The 24,014-nt window shown below is 37.1% G+C and overlaps 1 protein-coding gene across 1 annotated transcript; it reads left to right on the forward strand.

The window, feature by feature from the left end:
- Positions 1–617: 617 nt before the first annotated feature.
- Positions 618–18,272, forward strand: LOC121377908 (fibrinogen-like protein A; the record flags this gene model as incomplete). The annotated part of the gene is made up of 5 exons (XM_041506005.1): positions 618–715; positions 1,208–1,351; positions 3,188–3,308; positions 14,749–14,896; positions 18,134–18,272. Coding segments are annotated over 5 exons (519 nt in total), but the record flags the coding sequence as incomplete, so codon positions are not given.
- Positions 18,273–24,014: the final 5,742 nt, after the last annotated feature.

The following is a 24,014-nucleotide window of genomic DNA, read 5'->3' on the forward strand; positions in this document are numbered from 1 at the left end:
CCATCCCACAGACAGAATAGAACATACCACGGCCTTTGTTAACCAGTTGTGGAGCACTGGCTGGAATAAGAAATAGCCTAATGGGACCACCGACGGGAAACCATCCTAAACCGACCGCGCATCAAGCGAGCGCTGTACCACTCGCAGGTAAAGAATATGTTAAAATAATTTAAGAAACCATTTGAGAAAACGTGTGCAGTGTCAGTTTATAAGACAATTTTAAATCAATTGTGTATGATGAAATTTTATAAAGTACACACTTTATCAGAAAATGTAAATTCAGTTGCGTATGATTGAATTTTATAAATGATTACTTTTTAAAAATAAGTATATATAACGGAGCATATATTTGTTTTTGTTTATTCCAGAATTAAGTCCTTGTCAGAAAAAATAGTAACGTTAAAGAATGAATTGGCCCAATGTCTGTCACCACCACCTACCACCACGTCAACAACACCTACCACCACGTCAACGACATCTACTACCACGACACCAACACCTACCACCACGTCAACAACACCTACTACCACGACACCAACACCTACCACCACGTCAACAACACCTACCACCACGACATCAACAACTACTACCACGACACCAACACCTACCACCACGACACCAACACCTACCACCACGTCAACAACACCTACCACCACGTCAACAACACCTACTACCACGACACCAACACATACCACCACGACGCCACCACCAGCAGGTACGTATATGTTAACAACACTTTTGCAGGTGCGTGTGTGTGTGTGTGTGTGTGTGTGTGCGTGTGTGTGTGCGCGTGCGTGTGCGTGTATGTGTGTGTATGTGTGTGTCTGTATATATATATATATATATATATATATATATATATATATATATATATATATATATGACGTCGGTAATGGAATGACGTCACTGTATCTTCCTGCAAAAACAATTCCCTTTTTTGAAACAGTGGGGAATTGAAAATTGCTATTGAAAATGTTTTGCTCAAAGATTATATAGCGGGTAAATTTTGCAAATTATACTGTGGTGGTGATTCGTTTTACAGAGATAACGAGTATAGTTACACGGTGTCTAAGAATAACGTTCGCCGGTAAGAAAATTAATGAAATTGGATTTCTCTAAATAGTTAAATTAAAACAAATATACATGAGGAATCAATTAAAAAATGAGCACATTATTTTCCAAAATATTTCTATGTATGTGCTGGTAGAACCGATTACCGACTGCTGGGATGTGAAGCACGCCAGAACCAGAGCAGTGACGGCACGTACACGATCGATTCACCAGGCGGGGGTCAGGTGGACGTCAGGTGTGACATGACCACGGACAATGGCGGCTGGCTGACCTTCGTCAGGTATGAAGATGACATTGTATGCTAGTTGTCTGTCTGAGAATCATGACAACATTGTGATGTTAACTAAAGTTTTAATTATATTTTACCCATATTTCTTTTCGATTTAGCGTATTACTTGTAAACATAATTTATGTACATGATATGGATACCGAGATAATGGTGTTATCATTATTGTTATTATTGTTTTTGTTTTTGTTCTTGTTTTTGTTGTTGTTGTCCTTCATCATCTTCTTCGTCGTCTTCTTCTTCTTCTTATTATTATTCTTATTATCCCATTTTTCTATCTACTTTTTCTCCTTAAAATTCCATTTCAGTCCTTCCCTTTTGCTGTGGAGCGAGACGTAGCCTAGTGGTAAAGCGGTTTATGATCGATCCCCGTCGGTGGGCCCATTAGGCTATTTCTCGCTCCAGCTAGTGCACCACGACAGGTACATCAAAGGTCGTGGTATGTGCTATCCTGTCTATGGGATGGTGCATATAAAGGATCCCTTGCTGCTAATTGAAAATAGTAGCCCATGAAGTGGCGACAGCGGGTTTCCTGTCTAAGTATCTTTGTGGTCCTTAACCATATGTCCGACGCCATATAACCGTATATAAAATGTGTGTAGTGTCGTTAAATAAAGCATTTTCTTCCTTCCCTTTTGCTGTCATCTTCCACATCCCAGGTTTTGTATATCCAGGGGAGGGGGGGGGGGGGGGGACCTAGATCTGACAGATCCTTTTGCTGTTATCTTCCACATCAACAGTTCTTGTGTATCCAAGGAGCGAGATATATATCTGGCACATCATTTTGCTGTCATCATCCACATCCCAGTCCTTGTATATCCAAGGACCGGGGCGTACCTGTGAAACATCATTTTGTTGTCATCATCCACATCCCAGTCCTTGTATATCCAGGGGGGAGGCTGTACCTGTGGCACGTCCTTTTGCTGTCATCTTCCACATCCCAGTCCTTGTATATCCAAGAGGCAGGGCGTACCTGTGGCACATCCTTTTGCTGTCATCATCCACATCCCAGTCCTTGTATATACAGGGGGGGGGGGGGAGCCTGTACCTGTGGCACGTCCTTTTGCTGTCATCTTCCACATCCCAGCCCTTGTATATCCAAGGTGCGGGGCGTAGTCCAGTTGTAAAACACTCGCCTGATGGGCGGTCGGTGTGGAATTGTTGTGCTCATTGGGCTATTTATCTTTCCAGCCAGTGCACCATGACATATATATCAAAGGCTCTGGTGTCTGGATATGCATTTGCGATATGTAGTTGTCTTTTTTGGTCATCTGTTCCACACACCTGCGATTTCGAACGAGTTTTTATTGTGAGCTTAGTCTGACCACTACAGATGACTAAAGTTTAATGACACTACTAGAGCTCATTGATTAATAAATCATCGTCTGCTCAATTACACACATTTCAACAAAATCTGCTAGATTTTCTTGTCCACTGGGTCTTTAAGATGCGCTTTAGAACAGACTGAACAGCACATACAGCAGCCTTTGACATACCATCGTGGAGAGTGTTCGATGCTTACTTCAGGCACCTACAATCACCTACTAATGTCACTACTACCAACAATTGTTAACACCTTGAGTCAGGTGAACAGTTACTAACTGGGTTGATGCTGATCATATTGCAAATATATCAAATTAACAGGCACCTTCAGTGTAGTGTCAACTTCAGCAGTACATCAGTTAGTTAGTGTCGTGGGTCACACCAGTGCATATTTAATTGTTAAATTATTAAGATAAATCAGCATTAGATTTGATAGATAGTCTCGTAGTTCGGCACCAGCGAACATTTAATTTTAAAGATAATTCAAATTAACATATTGATACACAGGCGGGTCCAGGGTGGTGTCGACTTCTACAGGTCGTGGGAAGACTACAAGAACGGATTCGGCAAGCTCAAAGGAGATTTCTGGTTGGGAAATGAGCTTCTACACAAGTTCACGGCAGCAAAGGTAATCAACTTAGAATAGCAAGACTAAAACACCATATATATATATTTATATTTCGCAACACTGGTACCTACCAGCCTGACGTCCGATGGCTTAGCCACGACGCCTCCGAGGCCGGTAGATAGCATCCGCTTGTCCTTTTTTGGGGTCTTTTTTATGTTTCGGGCACACCCGAACATGCCGGGTACACCATTTATTTACAAAACAACGCCACACATTCTGTATACAATAAACGAATTTTTTGACGAAATTAACCGGGTCTCATTGAAATAAAATTTAATATATATATACAGGTGTCACGGGGATCCTATAATACCCGTAACTGAATGAAACATGGTTATCAGAATATCTCTCCTAACTGTATATCTATTAGATCTCTCTGTAACGGGCGGTTAAACCCTAGTATGGCTCGTCTACGCTGACAAATGAACTGCCGCAGTAGTTAATTAATAACAACAATAATAATAACAACCCAGAACTGATCACTTAATTAGTTAATCTCTAGGTGTCTAGTTTACACAATATGCTAATCACTTCACCGTGACACAACACTCACACGTGTGATAATTGAGAAACGCTAACACACACATGTGCGATAATGGAGAAACGCTTCCAGGGGAACTTAATTAATAAAGGAATTACAACACTATTCCTAACTGGTTAATTTTTAATTAACCCTTACTACTCGCTCAATAACGAGTGATAATTGAGAAACGCTAACACACACACGTGTGATAATGGACAAACGCTTCCAGGGGAACTTAATTAATAAAGGAATTACAACACTATTCCTAACTGGTTAATTTTTAATTAACCCTTACTACTCGTTCAATAACGTGTGATAATTGAGAAACGCTAACACACACACGTGTGATAATGGAGAAACGCTTCCAGGGGAACTTAATTAATAAAGGAATTACAACACTATTCCTATCTGGTTAATTTTTAATTAACCCTAACTACTCATTCAATAACCTTGTAATACAGAATTAATACTGGTACCTATCACAATAAAGACAATAACCTACAGTTTACCTAGGTCCTCTAGGATGACTGGCTAAGCTTTATATTACCAAATACTCGTATAATGTTAGAACAATAAGTCTACGATTTACTTCGTCAGATGACCGAAGACACTGTCTAAAGAATATTGGTATAATACAGTATTAAAATATTTAAAGTCACATCAATCACATCAAGGTTATACAACAGAGCAGAAATAATATATTTACCAAAGTCCAAACGGACTAACGTTCCCGGGTAGCCTTCCGTTTTGGTTCTCCTCGATATATCTAAAATCCTAGCTATTTATTCAAAACTCTCAGAGACAGCGAATATCGCCTGGGGGTACAAGGCGGTACCTCGCGTATCATGTGGATTTTCCACAGCCACCATGCCGGCATATTTTTCTCTGATCGTCAGACTGGCTGTCGCCATCCGTGAGCAATCCCCTTGCCATAAACAGCACTACCGGAGATATTACGTAACTACTAGCCACATGGCCTCCACACCTGCTATGGGTGTGTATTAGAAAAGCTCGATGATCGTCGCGCAAGGGTATCACGTAACAAGTTGCCCATCTGGGCTTAAGTGCAATTTGGAACTGCACACGGCCTTCTAAAACAATTAATATCGCCACAGGCGAAAAGAAATTAAGAGCATGTGCCGTCACAACAGGTAAAATCAGTTTTGAAACATGAACAAAATAAAAGATATTATTATCATACGTGTGTATGATTTAAAAGTAATAATAATTTTATACCCGGTTAACTTGAAACATCTTCATTTTATAATAACATTTGTAATTCGAAGGCATCCGTGCACGTTGCAAGGATGTCTTCGTAACACCAATATTTTAAGAATGTTTCTCTTCTCTGTGGCTGCTCAACTGCAGCAGAATATTCAGTTGTTAGACGATTTTTGACATAACATTTGAAAAGTGCCATTTCATTACATGGTTTATTTTCTTCTGGCATTTTACGAGAGGCCCAAATTGTTTTAATTACTTTACTCCAAAGAAAAATTCCCAAGTTTGACACATTATTGCCAACTTTATGTGAAATACCGAATACAATTATAAATGCATTTAATTTTAAATTAGATCCAAAACGTTTTTGAAAAAGATATTCCACATCGTTAATAAATTGTTCGGGCAGTGGAAAATGGCGTGTAAGACTGTGTGGACGTCATTGCATTCAAGACACTGGCGAGGACACAATCTTCCAACCACAAAGGTGTTTCCTTACTGCAATGACGTTATTTTGTAAATTAGATCAAAATCCCAATTTTCCGTTAACCCAGAATGAATGGTTTTCCAAAAATGTTTCCAAATTAAGTTTTCACCAAACGTTTTCCCCCATTTGGGCTTGCACAATACGTCTTTATGTTTTCGTTAGCATGACCGTATACAAGTCCTTCGTGGTCGCAAACTGTACGTCGGCGAGCGTCTCGTCGGTTTCTAGTAGAAAGATGGCTTCTAACTCACCATCATCATGGTCTGCGGTTTGTAGAGTCCGTAGCCATTGGCGAGGATAATTGTCCTTTATGTTTGTGTAATGTCAGCGAAAAATCGCGCTGGATGTTAGGACATCCAGCTGTCGAAAGTATTTCGTCCGTATGTCCCAAATGTCCCTAACTAAAAATAATCGTGCTCCTATCAGTCTGCTCTTAGTCGTGTTTTGTGGTATGTGCTTATTGTCGTGTAGAGGTTCGTCCAAGATTTGCTGAACACTGTCTGTGTCACGTTTTAAGTGCATGTCCGTCCAAGCTAGTAACATTTGCATGTAAATGTTCGGCATTGATCTAAAATACTGTTTTCTGTTGATAATGTTACATTTTAAAGCGTGTCTTTCGATATTTAAATTTTTATACTGGCCTAAAAAGTGATCGGCTAGTGATGTTCAAAGCCCACCCCCCTCTAAGCTGAGTAGCCCTGTTATGAATCTAATTTTTTGAGCTTTAATTTTTAACCGAACATTTACAACTCCCAACCCACCTAACCCCTTACGTAGTTGAAGTTGCTATTGTGATATACAATGTTTTCTATAAGACCAAATAAAGTCTGAAATCATTATGTCAATTTGTTTAGCATATATTTCTGGTAGTTCGATTACGTTTGAAAAATACCAAATTCCGCTGGTAGCCATTGAGTTTACAACAGTTACCTTACCATGTAGTATGTTACTTTTCGTTTACTCTAAATATTTAAAAGTAATTTAATTTTTGCTATTTTTGGCTCCCAGTTATCTTTAGAAACATCAATATTGCCGAAATAAAAACCAAGTATTTTGATTTTTTTATTGGTCCATCTTATATCAAGTGGAGTGTCTTTCTCGTACCTAAGTGTACCCATTAAAAGCCCTTGAGTTTTTTCGAGATTGACTTTAGCTCCTGATGCACGTTCATAAATTTCTAGAAGTAAAAATAATTTCTTTACTAAATTAAAATCTGAAAGTGTTGCGTTTCCGTCGTCAGAATATCCTACCCATTTACTTTCGAGACCATCTGGTAATTTAATTCCATTAATTTCCGACTCCACCCGAACAGCTTCCACTAAAGTTTCTGCGACTAAAATATACAAAAGAGTGCTGATTGGGCAACCCTGTCTGATTCCCTGTGATAGAAGTGTACCCGTTAACTTTAACACACGATTCAATATTGGTATAACACGTTTTTATCATGTTTATAAAGTTAGGCGCAAAGTTAAATTTTCGTAACACTTTAAAAAGAAAATCCCATTCCACCTGTCATAAACTTTTGTTTGATCTAATGAAATAATTAAACCTGGAAGATCATTGTAGTTAACAAAATCTATTTAATCCCTTATCAGTGCCGCTCCGCCATGAATTGATCGGCCTTTAATACAACATTTTTGGTTTGGATGTATAATATTTGGTAAATTGTCCCGAACTCTTGAAGCGAAAATTTTAGTAATAATTTTGTAATCACAATTTAATAAGGAAATCGGTCGCCAGTTTTTAAAGAGTCTTTTGTCGTTCCCCTTCCAAATTAAGACAATGACACCATGGCGCTTGGTTACACTTAACTCCCCTTTTTTGAAGCCGTCATTAATAACGTCGACTAAGTCGTTGCCAATTACGCTGAAAAAGGTTCGATAAAACTCTGCCGCCAATCCATCACATCCCGGTGATTTCTCATTGGCAAAGTATTTAATAGCGATTAAAGTTTCCTCAAAAGTTATCTCCCCTTCAATTGAATCCCTGTCTTCGTCAGTTATAGTCTTTGTCAAATTGTTTAACAAATAGTCTTGTGCCAAAGTGTCCGTCCTTTCTGATTAATACAAATGTTTATACAAATTAGTTGTCTCTTTTAGAATATCTTCTTGTGATTCAATTAATTTCCCGTCGTCAGTTAATAAAGAATGCATAAACTTATTATTAGCTTTTTGTGTTTCTAAGTTAACAAAATAAGACGTGCATCGTTCACCTTGTTCAATTTCCTCAACTTTAGCCCTGATTCTAGCTCCCTGTGATTGTTTTTGTTCATACTCTCTAATTGTATTCTGTACCCTAATTAATTCTACGTCATCATCCAACTGTTCCTGTTCTGCTAATTGTGTTAAATGCTGTTCAATGTGTTTGAAGTCTTTTATGTACCTCCGTTCTGCCCTACGTTTCTCCCTACAATAATCAATAGTTAAAGTTTTAATTATCTTTTTACCTAAATCCCACAAAATTAATAAATTATTATAATCACCGTTTTTTAATCGTCAAGTTTCCCAGAATTTGTTGACTAATTCTGTATAAGATTTATCTTTTAAAATGCTATTATTAACTACCCACAAGCCAGGCCCTTTCGTAATTGTTTTATAACTAACAAGTTCTGTCCAAACAAGCATTCATTCATTAGCGCTGCCAATTACCTTTCGACCGACCATTCAAAATTGCGCCAAATTTCCTGAAACAAAATTGCGCACCCTTTCTCTTTGGAATTAATTGCTCCATTCAAAATTCCATAGCACCACCACCACCCCCACCGCCTACTATCGATTTGATCGGGCTGCTGGTGCTCCCTTGCACCTGCCAGTGCAGGCGGTCCCTCCTTTCCCCTCCCCACATTTCCTGTCATGGACAGGCGTGCGCTACAACAGCTTGTTCTGAATGTGCACGTAAAACCCTATGACTTGACCTGACCTGACCTGACCTGTTTGTTTCAGGTCGTCCAGCGAATTAATTGACAAGAAGATTTTATCAATGCGTGTATATGTTTTGTGAGCTTCGCTGAGATGAGTGAATGATTGTTTGTCTGGATTGATATTTGTGAAAGAGTCATGCAGGTCGTAGCTTTCACAAACAGAACAGAACAGAACAGAACTTTATTACACTCAGGCCGTTATGCAACGGCGTAAGAGGAACATACATATTCTGATTTTGACAAGATGGTTAACAGAAGGATACATTGCTTCGTACATATATGAATACAAATACAAATACATGACATTACATTACATTATAAAGATATGTGTATTAATAATATAAATACATGATATTACATTATAGAGATATGTGTATTAACCATATAGATGCATTCTGTGATGTAACAAAGTAGAGGTATATTTTAAAATTATAATTATTCAAAAAAATTCAGTTACAACTGTGTACTTTATAATTATTGGTATTACAATATATAGGTATAAATAAAATAAATAAATAATAATAATAATAATAAAAATAAGATTTTCATAAAATAACAATAAGACATAAAATAATGTAATATGATTTAAAATATATCAAGTGTAGTTCTATGTTGACCTTTAGTTTCATTAACTGGTTAATGTATGGTAATTGTGGTTGTTGTTGGGTATTGTTGTTATGGGCGTTTAAATACTTGAAAAATTATATTCATGAATTTGGCTAATTTTTTTAGTGTGCTTATTCTTTTACTGCTCATAAGTTCTCTAAATTTATATATATTTGGTCGTATATAATAATATGGACGTAAACATTCTTTCCGGGTATTATTGAAAAAACTACATACAAATAAATAATGAAATTCGTCTCTTATGTCGTTTTCATCACAAATAGTACAAAGTCTATCTTCTAATAGAACTGTATTCCAATGTCCAGTCTCAACAGGTAAATAATGGTTAGAAGTCCTAAATTTTATCATAACAGTCCATAATTTTTCAGGAATAATATTAAGATAATTTTCAAAATTTAGTTGGTCTTTGAAATATTCGTAGGTTTTACCTCTCGATGATTCTGAAATATTATTTTTCCATGTTTGTAAATACTGGTCGTTTTGTCGTATGCTAATTTGTTGTGATAGCCATTTTACCGATAGAAAGGTTTGTGATAGCCATATATTACTCATTCCTAGATAATCTAAAATATTTTTAACAACAGTAATCCAGTTATAGTTAGTTCCATTGCTAATATGGTCTCTCATCATTGATTTGTATAATAATAGAGATAGTTTAGATTGTTTCCCCGAGATAACTCGTGCCCAATAACAAATTAATCTTTTGTGGATAGACAACTCGACTGGCATTCTACCAAGTTCACCATATAACATGCAAATTGGGGTAGCTTTTTTCACAGGGAGAATATGTCTAATAAAATTGATTTGAACAGAGTTATAGATGTCGTTGTTTTCGAATCCCCATATTTCACATCCATATAATAATATTAGCAGATCCATCGAGTCAAACATTTTGAGTTTACATTCTATTGATAGATGACGATCTTTTGCTTTTGCCAGAACGAAATACATAGCCTTTGTCGCCTGTTGTTTAAGTCTAATCTTAGTATTTTTGAATTTATTTAGTTTAGTAAAAATGGCACCTAAATATTTGTATTCTTTGACATTTTCGAGAGTAGTTTTTCCAGTCTTAAAAGTATATTTATAATCTTTAGAATTTCCATTAAAAATTAAGACTTTTGTTTTTGTAGTATTTATTTTAAGTTTCCATATATTACAATATTGATCGAATATATTTAACGTGTGTTGTAAATTGACCGCACTTGTTGCTAGTAAAGCAGTATCGTCAGCGTACAATAAGCAAATAAGATGTATTCCAATGTCTAGTGTGTTATTTTTATTATTTGCGATGGAAGAAACACCTTCGCAACCGTGGTTAAGTAAATAGTTTTCTAGATCATTTAGATACAGGGAAAATAAAATCGGGGATAAATTTTCACCTTGACGTACACCATTATGGCATGTGAATAATGGTGATTTCTTGTTATTTACAAATATTAATGATTTTATACCTTGATACATTTGATATATGATTCTAAAGAATTTACCATTTATGTTATTTTCTAGTAATTTGTGCCATAGATGTGCTCTTGGGATCATATCGAAAGCTTTTTCAAAATCCACAAATGCGCAATGTAGTTTCATTTTCCTTTTTTTCAAGATATCAATTAGTGAATGAAGTGTAAATAAGTGATCTATAGTCGAATAACCTCTGCGGAAAGCAGTCTGGGCTTCGCTCATAACATCGTTTTCTTCAATAAAAGTAGTTAACCGGTTATTTAATACTGTTGTAAATAACTTTGAACAGCAACATAGTAATATAATTGGTCGATAGTTTTCAGGGGATGAACTACTACCTTTATATTTAAAGATTGGTATAATTATTCCAGTCAGCCATTTTTCTGGATACACACTATGGTCTAAAAGTATATTAAAGAGTTTAACATAGAATGGGAGCAATAAGTGGGCTGTCGATTTAATATATTCGTTAATTATTTTATCTACACCTGCTGCTTTATTGTTTTTTAGTTGTTTTATTGATTTGAGTATTTCGTCCTCGCTGAATCTTCCATTTATGATATCATCGTTGCTTACTTGGTCTACGAGATCATCAATATTTATGTCGGGCACTGTATAGGCCGATAGGTCCTTATTTAATTCGCTGAAATAATTAAAGAAATCTTCAACCGGTGGTACACTTTCTGTCCTGCTTTTTGTCTCTTTAAATATGTTATAGAATTCTTTGGGGTCATTTGTTTTTAATAGCCTCATGTTCTGCTCTGTTTTAAATTTGTAATGAGAATAAGATTTAAATATATATTTCTTATAACATTTACTTGCGTTTGTTAAATTCATTTTATTTGCTATAGTTTTATGTTTCGAGAACATTTTTTTGCCTCAAAATATTTTGTTCGTAGAAGATTACACCGTTTACTGAACCAGGGTCGCTTATTATCTGGAGACGTGCCAGATCTATGTTTACGTGTCGGCACGTGGCCGAATGTTAAGTTGGCTGAGTCTAAAAATAGCTTGTTCAGCGTGTCGACTGTTTGGTTTACACGTGTTGGGATACTGATAGATTCATCATCGAGAATTACCGATAGTGATTGAAGTAAGTTTGTATTGATATTGCTAATACATTCTTCACTGTTATTGGCGTTCCATTTACGGATATTAATTGACTCCAACTCGTCATTTACACATTGGTTATGTTTAGTTTGTATGTCACGGTCTGTCTGAATCTTACAGGTAAGTACAACTGCACAGTGGATATCTGAAAAGAGTGGGTCAAAATTACACACTTCAAAGTCAATGACAGATTTAAACATGTGGTGAGTACCAATAACATAATCAATCAAACTACAATCTTTACTGGTGACTGCGCCTATATTTTGTATCTTTTCCGCATCTACCATTGAGGATATATATATTATTATGTTTGCACAAATCAAGAAGTTTGAAACCATGGCTGTTAACCTTACCCGTATCCTGGCTTGCTCAACAGTGTTGAATTCTCGTGGACCTACGGTTGTCCGTAGCGTCGGTGTCTTTTGTTCCGAGCGGTCAGTCAGTACATCGTCAATACAATTGAAGTCTCCACAGACAATGCGATCCGTCACGGTTCGATTGTTGTGGTCTGCCACGAAAAACTGATTACAGCTTGCTAAGTGTTCTCCCATCGTTATCTATACGAGTTTTAATCACAGAAACATTAAACCCAGCTTTAAATAAAATTGCGACCCCTGATTTACGCCCGTTTTCTGAAGAATTTACAAAATATTGACCTTTAAAATCTTTGAAAAACTCAGTTAAATTATCGTTATCGTTAAAATGAGTTTCTTGTAAACATATTATGTCTAATTTTTGTTCAGAGAATAAATTAAAGATAAGGGAGCGTTTTGTGGCACTATCAACGAAACCGTTTACGTTTAGTGTGCCAATTTTCATAATATAACTGAAAACAATATTTACATAAGTACATTACAATGATAGACATGAAAACATGATATAGAATCATTGGTAAATGATTAGATAAACAAGACATTAGCATAACAGTTCGGTTCCTCCATATATCATATTCCAGTAGAGAGTCCAGGGACAGTTTCAGTTTCGTCAGGGTATTTGTTACACACTTGTATTTAAAATCACAAAGGCAAACACATATACATATTCGCTTGTCTTTACGTAGTAGAGTGAATGCATTGAGCAATGAACCTGTCTGTTCTCACTTTCACTACTACTGTGTGCTTGTTTCAGTGCCGGTATCCAACAATCAGACTGACACATGCAACTCACTACAGAGCCATTGTAATTAGTGTTAAATCACCAGATATTTTGTTTGGAAGGTAGGCAACACAAATACTATGAAATGTTGAACAGTATTCGGTAGACGTGCAATCATGACGGACATGATAACACTGTTCTTCCAAAGTAAAGTTGATATAGCTATGCCTGTGTTTCATTCGACTGCCGACATCGCTACAGCCATACAGGCTATAAGACTAACACTCACTAAGCAGACGAAAATAAACAATTTTGTTTCAAAACGTGACTGACTGAATACTCATTTGATTCAACATGTGCTATTTATTTGCATATTTGCTTCTATTGGAGATAATAAATGAAACATAAAAAACCCTACCCCACTAATTTTCGTATTTATGGTGTTTAAATTTAAAAAATCCAAAATGGTCGACTTCCTGAATGAAAATGGCTAACGTCTGTAAATGTTTACAACGAACTACTGCTATAACGAACCGATGTTTCTGGTCCCTTGCAGTTTGTTATAAGAGTACTTTATATATATATATATATATATATATATATATATATATATATATATATATATATATATATATATATATATATGTATGTTTGTGTGTGTGTGTGTGTATGTGTGTGTGTGTGTGTGTGTGTGTGTGTGTGTATATATATATATATATATATATATATATATATATTCAAATGAAGCTTGTTATCGGTGTGCCACTAGAGTGCTCTATACTGTTACAGTAGAGCGGTTACACATATAATAATAACTTGAATATATTATACTTTGACTTCCATGGTTTATTTACATACAATACTGTTTCGTACAGGTCGCGATGTTTGTGCGAACCTGCACTCTTCAGTGCATAGACCAGAGTGATTTGTATAGAACATTAATTACGCCGTTAGTCCTTGAATAAGCGAAACGAACTGGTCAGCAAATGTAGACACAAAGACAAATACCTCTTGAGTAATTTAACATGATTAGAAGAGACACGTTGCCGTAATTAATGTTCTATACAAATCACTCTGGTCTATGCACTGAAGAGTGCAGGTTCGCACAAACATCGCGACCTGTACGAAACAGTATTGTATGTAAATAAACCCTGGAAGTCAAAGTATAATATATCCAAGTTATTATTATATGTATATATATATATATATATAGTATCCTTAGGTGCATGTGCTCTCGTAATAATTGAATTAAAATTTATAAAAAGAGAAGATACCTCTTTATGGTTCTACGTATACTGAAGTCTATGTAAATTCTAGTCATCACATATGTCTTAACATTATTTCTGACATGACGACACCTCTGAAAAAAATATTCATGAATATATTTATGAATATTTTTGAATATAATTATGTTGTGACCTGAGACGTACATGTCTTTGAGTATTTAACATCCTATGTCACTAATACGTTGCACCCCCCCCCCCCCCCCCCCCCCCCCCCCACACACACACACACATTCCCCCACAAATACACGCCTTGAAAACCATAGTCGCAATAAACATTGCTATCATCTCGCTGGACTAAGATGGATTGTGCTCCAGTTTGTAAATGTATTATATTTTATTTTATTTCATTTGACAATTAGTCAGTCCAGCCTACAATGAATTGTTTTTCAGTTGTGTTTTATAAATATACAGGTATTAGAATGTTAATCTTTGTTTAATTTTGTTTTAATAACGTGGGACACATAGACAAAACATAGAAATAAATGTGTCATATTATTAATGCAAATAACACGAACTCGCATTTATCGCATTAATAATATTATGATCGCATTAATTTCAAGATCTACAGTATGCTGTGTCGTCATCAATATCAATGAATATTTTCCTAACCCTAGTTGTTATTTAGACAGACCGTCAATATTATGTTATATGAATATATGTGGCGTTACCAATATCAGTGGATATTTTCCTAACCCTTGTTGTCATTTCTGCAGGATGTCGAGATGCGGGTCGATATGTGGGATTGGGAGGGTAATCACGCCTACGCCTTGTACGACAGCTTACACGTGGACGACGAGGCGAACAAGTACACCATCCACGTCGGAAACTACAGCGGGGATGCCGGAGATGGGTTTCGGAGAAGTAATTAATTCAGGAGGGGTCTCTCGATTATGGCGAGAAACGTTTATGGGATGGGGTCGGGGTGGGTAGGATAGTGGTCTATTCATGCTCCCACAAAAACATATTGAAAAAAAAATTCCCGAACCCCACCACAAACTATATAAGTGTGTCTTGCAATATGAGTCGCCGATGCTCAGAAGTCCTAACGCTCGATCAGCGTCAGTCTTTACCACTGGGTTCGACTGGGGTCCCATAACATTGTTCTTGGTCTGTGTCGATCAGCGTCAGTCTTTACCACTGGATTCGACTGGGGTCCCATATCATGTTCTTGGTCTCTGTCGACCAGCGTCTGTCTTTACCACTGGCTTCGACTGGGGTCCCATATCATGTTCTTGGTTTGTGTCGATCAGCGTCGGTCTTTACCACTGGGTTCGATTGGGTCCCCATAACATGCTCTTGGTCTGTGTTGATCAGTGTAACGGGGCCAGCTGTATAACTACGTTTCAGTCTAGGAGTATGACATAATGTCTGTCTGGCCACGACGCAGGAAGGTTTAATTCAGTAAGAAAAGTAATTGCTTAGTTAATGATAAAACTATCCACAATCTCTAATATCCACTAAAATAACAACACCAACACTAATTATATTATAATTATTTATTTATGACATCTGTATAAAACAATATTACACTCAAGTATAATTTAATTATACTAAGTTAGTCAGATACATATCTATCTAATAAAGAGAACATCCCTGGAAAGATCAGTCATAACTCCAAGGGGGAGGGGAATATCTATCAAACCCTAAATTCTTAACGATCTAACAACTACAATAACTTGCAAATAACTTACACTGGGGGTAGTTATGCAAATATGGCCAAAGGGTTTTAGGTCAGGTTAAAATCACATGGATAGCCTAACTATACCTATATAACCAAAAGATCAATATAATTTAACCTTCTACAATTTATGATAAAACATTTTGGAGGTTATCTTACGGTGGTTTCCATTTCGATTGCACATCGGGATTCGAAATAAGACACAATTATAACATTACATTGTCAACAAATACCAGGCAAACGCAAGAACTAAATGTATCTTACCATACCCCGCTGTGTATATCCATCCATTCGAACAAGTGACACAAAGAAAAAAATATCCAACTCCAGAGGGGGGATACCCCATCGAAATAACCTACATGCCTTTTGGGCACTTCCAAAATGTACTGATCTCCTCAAAAACTGAGTGCCAAACGTTATATACCCCAGCCAACTCGCTATCCGATTGGTCTAATGGAAGTAGTATGGACGTCACTGGAGCCACCATTTTTAGACGTATCCAAGATTACCCGACGGTCATTTTGTGTTAGTTAACATCACTAAATCTCCTATAACTATCTACTCGCTAACCCGATAATTGTTTTATTAGATGCATTAGAAAGCTGGCAATAAAACGCATCTGTGGTTTATATAAAAACCCGTAAAGTAAGGAACTAATCATTTTACCCAAAGAAGCGTAAGGGAAAGGGTTACAAATACATATAAAACATTCCATTGTGAATTATAAACAAACATGGTTATAGCACATACTGTGTCGCAAACAAACACAGAATTATGGTAAAAGAAAAGTCACAAAAACCGTGATAAAGTCTGCCCCAGACGCGGACGTCGTGGAAGCCAGTTCAAGAAAACACGAATAAAGATGAAAAGTCAAATACCGTGACAATCAGCATCAGTTTTCGTCACGTGTTACATATTTTATGGAAACTGGACTTAAGATGCTGCCCAGTATAACTAGGCCTATATGTATTTTGAAATCTAACTTTTTACTGATTAAGATGCTGCCGAATATAACAACATGTATTTTGAAATCTGACGTTCACTGATTAAGATGCTGCAACATATAACTACATACATTTTGAAATCTGACGTTCACTGATTAAGATGCTGCAACATATAACAACATATGTTACCTTTTAGATAAATTTCATGCATTTTGATTGGTTAATAGCCAATGCATACCACAAGTACACAGTGTTATTTGCGGGAAAATACAGGATTTGTGGGGAAATACAGATTTTGCCGGGGTGTGTGAAATGTCACGTGACTTGCTCAACTGGTTGTACGAAAATACAAACAGCGGATGAGATCGACGAAATTTTCTCCAACATGCCTCACTGATTAAATTTGTTAACAGTTTTGAACTCATTATGAATGGGAATACCACAATTTTATTTTTACTGTTATTTTGAAGATTTCTTGAGCACGTTTGGCAAAAATATTTGCTATATTGTTGTTTTTCGTGTATTAAAAGCTAATGCTAGAATATAGCATTGTGTAATCAGTTGCCGTGTTAGAACTTGTGCTAATTATAACGAACATATTTCAAGTAATAACTTGACATGCTTTTTACAGGTTCCACAAGTTAATGCAACACGACACATATTTTTGTTCGGCTGTGGGTGTTCAGTTTTGTTTTCACGATACGATTACAACATAATCATAAACGTTTAAAACACGCAAGATAATAAGGGGCTATGAGTTGTGTCCCTTTGCGATACAAGCTTCGAAATGATATCAGGGTAAAACCACCCGGAATCCTTGTTGACCAAAATATTCTAAACTATTTTGAGGAATTTGATGTTATGTTATCTTATTAAACTCAAACTCAAAATGTGTGTGCATTTTGTTTAATAGTTTGAGTGTCAGTGTAATTTTTGTTTACTTATAAAAACAGATCTAAAAGTTTTTTTGGGTGTTTTTTGGGGTTATTTTGACAGGGTGTACGGGATTGTACGTCGCTCCAAAATCTGTATTTCCTTCGTCTGTGCCTAAGGAAATACAGATTTTGGAGGGGCGTACAATCCAGTACGCCCTGTCAAAAAACCCCGTAACTAATAATATGTTGCTATCTGACGTTCACTGATTAAAATGCTGCCATATATAACTATATATATTATTTAATCTGACGTTCACTGGTTAAGATGCTGCCATATATAACTATATATTTTTTTGAAATCTGACGTTCACTGGTTAAGATGCTTGCCACATATAACAAAATATATTTTGAAATCTGACGCTCGCTGATTAAGATGCTACCATATATAACTATATATATTTTGAAATCTGACGTCCACTGATTAAGATGCTTGCCACATATAACAAAATATATTTTGAAATCTGACGTTCACTGATTAAGATGCTACCCAATTTAACTACATAAACATTGAAATAATGATGACTGTTTTATTGAATTCCAGCTCCATGAGGAGACAAAATAACATGCCTTTCAGCACCTTTGACCGCGACAACGACAACAGTGAATCGCAGTGTGCTGTTTATCACAGGGGCGGTTTCTGGTTCAACGCCTGCTACGGAGCTGACCCGACTGGTATATACTACGAAAAAAAGCAGCATAATGGGGTTAGTATGAGTCAACGACGTCGTTCAATCAATGATACGTGTTATGTACTTAATTTTATTACATAGCCATTTAATATATATATATAAGTGAACAATAGCAGGGAAATGAGATCATACCATTAATTGTCCAATACATTACTCCCTTAATTGTTGCTAATCGACTACGTAAATTCACGCGGACGTTACCTGACTGATCACTATAGTAATTTTTGATGCATTGCCGTTAATGCTACTGACTGAAAAGATACAAATCAGATACAAAACAATTATGATCGGTTCGCTGTATATGCTCTAATTTACACTGAAATTCACAATTTTGACCAATTTTTTTTTTCGTTTTAACAATTAATTCGCTATACATAGTTCGTTCTATACATTAAAATTTATTACTAATATATAGGGTGGATAATTGGGACTTTGCAATCAGTTCGTTCTAACCGGTAGTTTGTTATAAGTGTGTTCGTTCTAAAAGTACTTTACTATAATATATATATATATATATATATATATATATATATATATATATATATATATATATATACATATAAAGAGAGAGAGAGAGAGAGAGAGAGAGAGAGAGAGAGAGAGAGAGAGAGAGAGAGAGAGAGAGAGAGAGAGAGAGAGAGAATTCGTCACGAGTATTTTTTAATATGGAAAATATCAACCGAGTCTATGTTAATTAGACGAGGTTGATATTTTACATATTAAAAAACACGAGTAGCGAATTCTATTTATCCTATAACACTTCTAAAATAACATTTTAATTAATTGTTTTAGTAAAACACAGTACTAAAGTCGCCGCCATCGATAATATGATGTCATCACGATTAACACAGATTAGTTTGACGTCACGCATTTTAAACAAATCTTTGAAAACGTTACGCACGGGTCTTGTTGGCTTGTAAGCAAATGACCCATCACCAGCCACACATTACCTAGAGACCTTGCAAATTTGCATACCATTATTAACCGGGTTAATAAAGTAAATTATCACATGGGTTTATGACATGGATATCATGGGTAATTTATAGGATATATATATATATATATATATATATATATATATATATATATATATATACTAAAACGCAAAAGAAACGCAGGTTCTCATTAAATTGGATATAAAATATTAAAAAAACAAAACGAAATGAAGATTTCAACATTTATTTTGGAGCTACACCAATTCGGCACACATTGGTGTTGGAAATTTTTGATTGAATTCCTTTTTGGCTATTGTTTCATGTCATAAAGTAGGGTGGGGGTCCATGTTAAAAATGTGAAAGAGACGACCTGTAGCATTGTCAAAGTCAGTATCGCGTGTGACCACCCTGGGCATTCAAACAGGCAGTGCAACGTCTCCTCATTGAGTTGACAAGCCGTTGAAAGAATGCCTGAGGGAGTGAGTTCCATTCATGGACCAATGCTGCCTCCAGCGCCTGCATATTCTGAGGTTGTCCGCGAGCCTGAAGGCGACGTCCGATTTCATCCCAGACGTGTTCGATAGGCGCCATGTCCGGTGATAAGGCTGGCCACGGCAACGTTGGGATGTTGTGCTGAGCCAGCAACGCCTGTGTTGCCCTGGCAGTGTGCGGCCTGGCATTGTCTTGCTGCAGCAAGCGCACACGTGGGTGAGCGGCAAAGAAGGGAACGACGTGATTGTTGATGACGTCATTTTGGTACACGGCGGCATTAACGCGTTGTCTGAACACATGAAGTTGTGTTCTGTGGTTGAATGAGAACCCACCCCACACCATCACACTACCCCCGCCCCATCGGTCGGCCTGCAGAACGCAGCAGTCGGAGTAACGTTCATGTCGACGTCGCCATACTCGGATTCGGCCATCAGCGTTGGAAAGATTGTAACGGCTCTCATCAGTAAACAGAACTTGTTGCCACTGGCCACGTCGCCATCTTTGATGTTGTTGCGCCCACTGTTGACGTTGTTGGCGGTGCCGAGGGGTCAATATTGGTCCCACATAAGGACGGCGGTTACGGAGTCCTGCTGCCCTCAGACGGCGTCGGACGGTATCGGCGGACACTGGACCACGTGGACCACGCACCTGGTGAGCGGTGTTAGCTGCTGGCAGCATCCGATTCCTAAGGTGGGTCACCCGGATGTACCGGTCTAGGGCTGCGGTTGTCACCCTCGGGCGGCCGGTGCGTGGTCGATCGTTCACAGATCCAGTGATTTGGTGACGTTGAGAAAGGCGTGCGATTGTTGAAACATGACATCCCAATTGTCTGGCTACAGCAGTACGGGTCTGTCCGGCTTGCAACATCCCGATGGCCATCCCTCGCTGGAGTTGCGTCAGTCGCGGCATTTTTAAAATGTGATTCTGTTGTCTGTCACTACTCAAATTGAATTTATGCGATTAAATCCAGGTGTGTAGGCTTTATAAGCATTTCAATGAGTGTGTTTGCACTGGATTCATGATACGGATGATCCAGCACGTGCAAACAACGTGTTTTGAGAATTCGTGACGTCACACAGGTAATGAAATTGACACGCAGGTGGGACTGCGGTGTGGGTGTGTGCCATGTCCTTTAACACAGTTGAGGTTCAATTCCACCAAAGATACTGCTTTACAAAGTGCAATTCTTTCGCATTTTCAGGACCTGCGTTTCTTTTGCGTTTTAGTATATATATATATATATATATATATATATCGTTAAAAAGTGTATGTTTTTCTCTACATGACAGGCTTGTTTCGTGAGAGAGTTGAATTATTGCTCTCACTCATCAGATGTAGATTTAATTACACCGTCAACGGAAAGCATTTGCCCTCAAGTGGACATTCAGCTCTTCGTCTACAGTTGTTCCTCAGATTACTCGATGAGTGCTTTCCCAAAAGCAACCCTCTCCACAAAATTATAAATCGAAACACCGTTAAAATTAGCTATAGCTGCATGCCTAATGTTGGGAAAATAATTTCAGCGCATAACAAAACTCTACTTCAACAACACAGAGATAAAGACGCCGTTCCCCCCAGAGAATGCAACTGTAGACGAAGAGCTGAATGTCCACTTGAGGGCAAATGCTTGCAGAAAGGAGTAATATATCAAGCTACCGTTAATACACTCGATAACAACAAGCAAGAAACATACGTTGGTTTGACCGAGAACACATTTAAGACGAGATATACTGCGCACACGAGCAGTTTTCAAAACGCAACACAGAAGAACGCAACAGCGCTAAGTCAGTACATTTGGACACTGAAGGATAGATTCACCCCATACACCATTAAGTGGAAAATTTTATCCAAAGCAAAATCATACTCTCCAGCGAGCAAAAGATGTAACCTCTGCCTGAAGGAAATACTGTTCATAATGTATAAACCTGAAACCAGCACACTAAACTCCAAGAATGAACTCGTATCAGCATGTCGACACAGACGCAAATACCTTCTGTGCGCATACCACACATCACCTATTATAGACCTGCATAGTGACGTAACCTCGACGTCACAGAGTCCATTACGTCATCAGCTTTCCGTTGACGGTGTAATTAAATCTACATCTGATGAGTGAGAGCAATAATTCAACTCTCTCACGAAACAAGCCTGTCATGTAGAGAAAAACATACACTTTTTAACGATATATCTGGCTCCCACACGGTTGAGCACTCTATAAAATAGCGTCTTTCAACTCGAAAACGACTACTATATATATATATATATATATATATATATATATATATATATATATATATATATTTCATTGCATTCAGAGTATGTGATATTTCAGATCACATACTTTAGATGTAAATTAATCGAGGATCATGGCACTAGGTGCATTGACATTTAAGCAAACGTACCAGGGTGACACTCCATAATTGGCATATGCATTCATAGTCGTCAAATAAAAACAGTTTAATAGCATTTTTACACTGAAAGCTGTCCAGTGTTCAGAAAAAAACAAAAACAAAAAAACAACGTTGTGCACTAGTTTATTTGATGTAAGGACATCCAAAATGACGTCATTCGAGTTTGACGTCATTTCCATTAAAAAGACACTGCGCCAATTATTCTTACGTCAACTGAATATCTAGCAATGGCGGATATTATATATGCGCGCGTGTGTGTGTGTGTGTGTGTGTGTGTGTGTGTGTGTGTGTGTTATTACAATGGCCAGAAATCACTGGAAATACATATAATTATTCATATTCGACTGAAGGAAATGTAGCTTAAGTAATTTGCCAGTTTATTTTTTAACATAGGTTAGGTTAGATTAGCAAACAGCATGGTTAAATAGCAACATATTTTGCGATCTTCTCTTTAATGCAAACTCACGAGAGTTTGTTATGCACAATGTGTACCTAATTTCAGTGTCGGAAGCAAAAGCAGTGGCTGTTCCAGAAAATCCATTTAGGAGGGCCCCAATGACATGAGGCGGAATGCCAAGGGAACTTTGGGGAAGGTTTGGAGGGGGTGAAAATTAATATATAATAAAATTATAACTGTCGCAAAATTTAGGGGGGGGGGGGTGGGTCCCTGGGTGCACCATCCCCTAGATCCGCCTCTGAAAAGTGTTACTACTCCTTGATGAAGTAACAACAGTAGGAAGAGTAAGGAGTGGGCTGAAATAATTAAAATGCTAAAAGAAAAATAAGTTTAAACAATCTTCGAGTCGTAAACACCAGAGATTGCAATGAAGCTGTATATAACTTCCACTGAGATACAAATGACAGTGAGGAGAGTAAATCAAGTTAAATAAATTCGTTTTGTTTAACGACACCACTAGAGCACATTGATTTATTAATCATCGGCTATTGGATGTCAAACATATGGTCATGTTGACATATAGTTTAAGAGAGGAAATCCGCTATATTTTTCCCTTAGTAGCAAAGTATCTTTTATGTGCACCATAGCACAGACATGATAACACATACCACGATCTTTGATAAACCAGTATCGGTGCTCTGGCTGGAACAAGGAGAGTAAATAAAGAAATAAAAAAGTAAATCAATAAGTAGGATTATAATATCAGAATAGGAATGTAGCAACACTTACTACTCGTAGACTTGTTTACATGATGAAAAGAGGAACAAAAGCTACTATAAAGATGTTTGCCATGGGGGTTTTTTATGTAGGAGGCGGTAGGGTGAGGCGTATTTTATGAATTTTGAAATAAGAATACAGGTTGATAATTATATATTTTATACATCCGTGTAAATCTACGCGGATATTTAACTGTGATTCTAATTGTTAAAATCACCAAACATGTTTAATTCAATTCATTTTATTTTACGTGTCTTTTAATTTTGCGTTGTCATCAACCTCGCAGTTACTTTGTCCATTGTCTTTTTATTTGAATTATGCTGTTTTACTCCATGATGCAGTTTGATGTGGTAAGGGATGTTACTTTTGACGAACATTTGCACGTGTAACGTGAAATTGGTCTGTTGTTTTAAAATAACTCTTTTTTTTATTGTTATTTAGTCTCCTACTGTACTGTACTATTGTTCGTCTGTCTGTCTGTTTCAAAACTGTTTATTGACAATGCTTCAAGATATTTAGCTTACATTTTGCATATAGGTTTATCACGTACCGCTAAAGACCTAGGCTGACTTTCAGGATGATGTAAGGGCGGGATATAGCCCACTGGTAAAGTGCTCGATTTGGGATCGATCCCCGTTGGACTCTTTCTCGTTCCAGCCAGTGCACTACGACGGGCATATCAAAGACCGTTCTATGTGTTATCCTGTCTGTGGGATGGTGT

This window comes from Gigantopelta aegis, chromosome 7, assembly GCF_016097555.1.
Source record: "Gigantopelta aegis isolate Gae_Host chromosome 7, Gae_host_genome, whole genome shotgun sequence".
Taxonomy (NCBI): Eukaryota; Metazoa; Mollusca; class Gastropoda; order Neomphalida; family Peltospiridae; genus Gigantopelta; species Gigantopelta aegis.